The 2228-nt window shown below is 40.6% G+C and overlaps 1 protein-coding gene across 1 annotated transcript in view; it reads left to right on the top strand.

Annotated features, from left to right (window-relative positions):
- The window catches only part of LOC106526717 (protein tyrosine phosphatase non-receptor type 23), a gene marked incomplete at its 3' end in the record, with an annotated part of 7861 nt that extends 5921 nt beyond the window's left edge, over positions 1 to 1940 (top strand). Inside the window, 6 exon segments of the mRNA XM_014021393.1 lie at positions 696 to 823; positions 1079 to 1155; positions 1317 to 1366; positions 1446 to 1577; positions 1651 to 1731; positions 1809 to 1940. Coding sequence (XP_013876847.1) covers positions 696 to 823; positions 1079 to 1155; positions 1317 to 1366; positions 1446 to 1577; positions 1651 to 1731; positions 1809 to 1940 — 600 coding nt within the window.
- Between the last annotated feature and the right edge of the window lie 288 nt (positions 1941 to 2228).

Raw genomic sequence — 2228 nt, 5'->3', positions numbered from 1 at the left:
GTCCACGGCCTACCCCAGTTACCACTACTGTGCATGTGTGTCAAGGACAGAAAGGCAGATGTGGCAGTGGAATGTGTCAAAGCAGTTTGGAGAGAAAAACAAAGGAAAGGACAAAAAAATAAGAAAACGATTAATCGATTATTAAATTAGTCATCGATTATTTTAATAATCGATTAGTCGTCGATTAATCGATTAATCGTTGCAGCCCTAGATGCATATTAAACATAACACTAACACATGCAGTGTATAAATATTGTTGGCTGTCTCTATTTTAAATTTCACAAGTCAAGTAATCATTGAATCGTTTTAAAAGAAAATGTGGGATAATGGTTGCTGGATACAGAATCACATGCTGACCTTAAAACAAGTATTGGAAAAGTTTAAGAATATTTCCACAGAATAACAGATGAATTTTTGCTTTGTTTGTTTGTTTGTTTGACACCTCATCCATCACCACTCTGCTCCAAGTTATAAATCAAGTCAAATTTGACATGCCTAAAAAAGAGCTCTTTATAAAACAAAAATCAATAAAAATGATTAATTCCCCACCTTCATCATGAAGAGCGGGAGATAATGTGATGTAATACTGAATTACATCATCGTGTCTTTCCCGATGTAGTGATTTTGTAGTGGTAAAGGTTCAGAACATCTGATGTAACACGGCTGAAACGGGTCGATTGGGGGCTGTTTTACAGAGCGCCGTGAACGTGACGAGGGACTTCGAGGGGTGCAGCACTCTGAGGAAGTATTTTGGCCAGCTGCATTACCTCCAGAGCCGAGTGCCCATGGGACCAGGCCAGGAGGCCGCAGTGCCCATCTCATGGTAGGAACAGCATGCAAAAAAACAAAAAACAAAAAAACACAAGAAGGTCGTTTCAGCAGTTTGCAGTTGTTACCATTGAACTAAAGCAGTCTGCAGTGATTTATTGTGCTTATTTATAACTGAAGGTTCAGACAAGATGTTTTACGTTTTAAACCTTATTTTGAAGCGTTTTGTGAGTGATACTGTCCAAACATCTGACTTCATAGGATTTTACCTTTTTATTCGTGCCAATAAGTAGATTTAAATTTCCTCCAGGACTGAAATTTTTTCTGGAAAAACCATCACCCACGACGACATCAGCTATGAGCAAGCATGCATCCTCTATAACCTTGGTGAGCGAGAACAAACTGCAATTTATAGTTTTAGCCTCAATTTGTGTACACGTTAAAGTTATTAATGAGAACAAATTCTTCAGACAGCTCCGGCAAAAACTTTAGGAACATTTATAATCTGCTGACGTATAAATTAAAAGCTGTTTGTGAAATCTCTGCAGGGGCTCTGCACTCCATGTTGGGAGCCATGGATAACCGAGTGTCTGAGGAGGTGCGGCTCGCGTACACTAACGCAACAATAGTCGTTGGCTTTCGCGCCTGCGGTCTGACCGACTCTGCTCCGTTTTCAGGGAATGAAAGTGTCGTGCACTCACTTCCAGTGCTCAGCCGGAGCCTTCTCCTACCTGAGAGACCATTTCAGCCACAACTTCAGCGTGGACATGAGCCACCAGATTCTGAACCTCAACATCAACCTGATGCTGGTAGCTAGCGAAACACACAGCATTATCCAGGTAAAAACACGGAAATGTCTTATTAACCTGTGTTTGTCTCCAGGGCCAGGCTCAGGAGTGTCTTCTGGAGAAGTCCATGCTGGATAACCGCAAGAGTTTTCTGGTTGCCCGTATCAGTGCTCAGGTTTGTTGTTGTTAAATATTCGTCACGTCCACCTGTATCGTAGCGATCATTAATGATGGGTGGTTGTGGTGCTGCAGGTGGTGGATTATTACAAAGAGGCCTGCAGGGCTCTGGAGAACTCAGAGACGGCCTCTATGCTTGGAAAGATCCAGAAAGACTGGAAGAAGCTGGTTCAGATGAAAATCTACTACTTTGCTGCTATCGCACATGTGAGTGTCAGGAATGAGTTTTGTTAATACAGTGGGGAGAACAAGTATTTGATACACTGTTGATTTTTCAGGTTTTCCCACTTGCGAAGCTTGTAGATGACTGTAATTTTTATCATAGGTACTCGTCAACTGTGAGTGATGGAATCTAAAACAAAAATCCAGAAAAATACAATGTATGATTTTTAAATAATTAATTTCCATTTTATTGTGTGAAATAAGTATTTGATCATCTAAAAGAAAAAAATTGTGTAGGTCTTCTGGACGGGTTCTTCTCTAATGAAACATTTC

Source organism: Austrofundulus limnaeus, unplaced genomic scaffold (genome assembly GCF_001266775.1).
Source record: "Austrofundulus limnaeus strain Quisiro unplaced genomic scaffold, Austrofundulus_limnaeus-1.0 Scaffold290, whole genome shotgun sequence".
NCBI lineage: Eukaryota > Metazoa > Chordata > Actinopteri > Cyprinodontiformes > Rivulidae > Austrofundulus > Austrofundulus limnaeus.
This window is presented reverse-complemented; position numbering and strand designations above follow the sequence as displayed.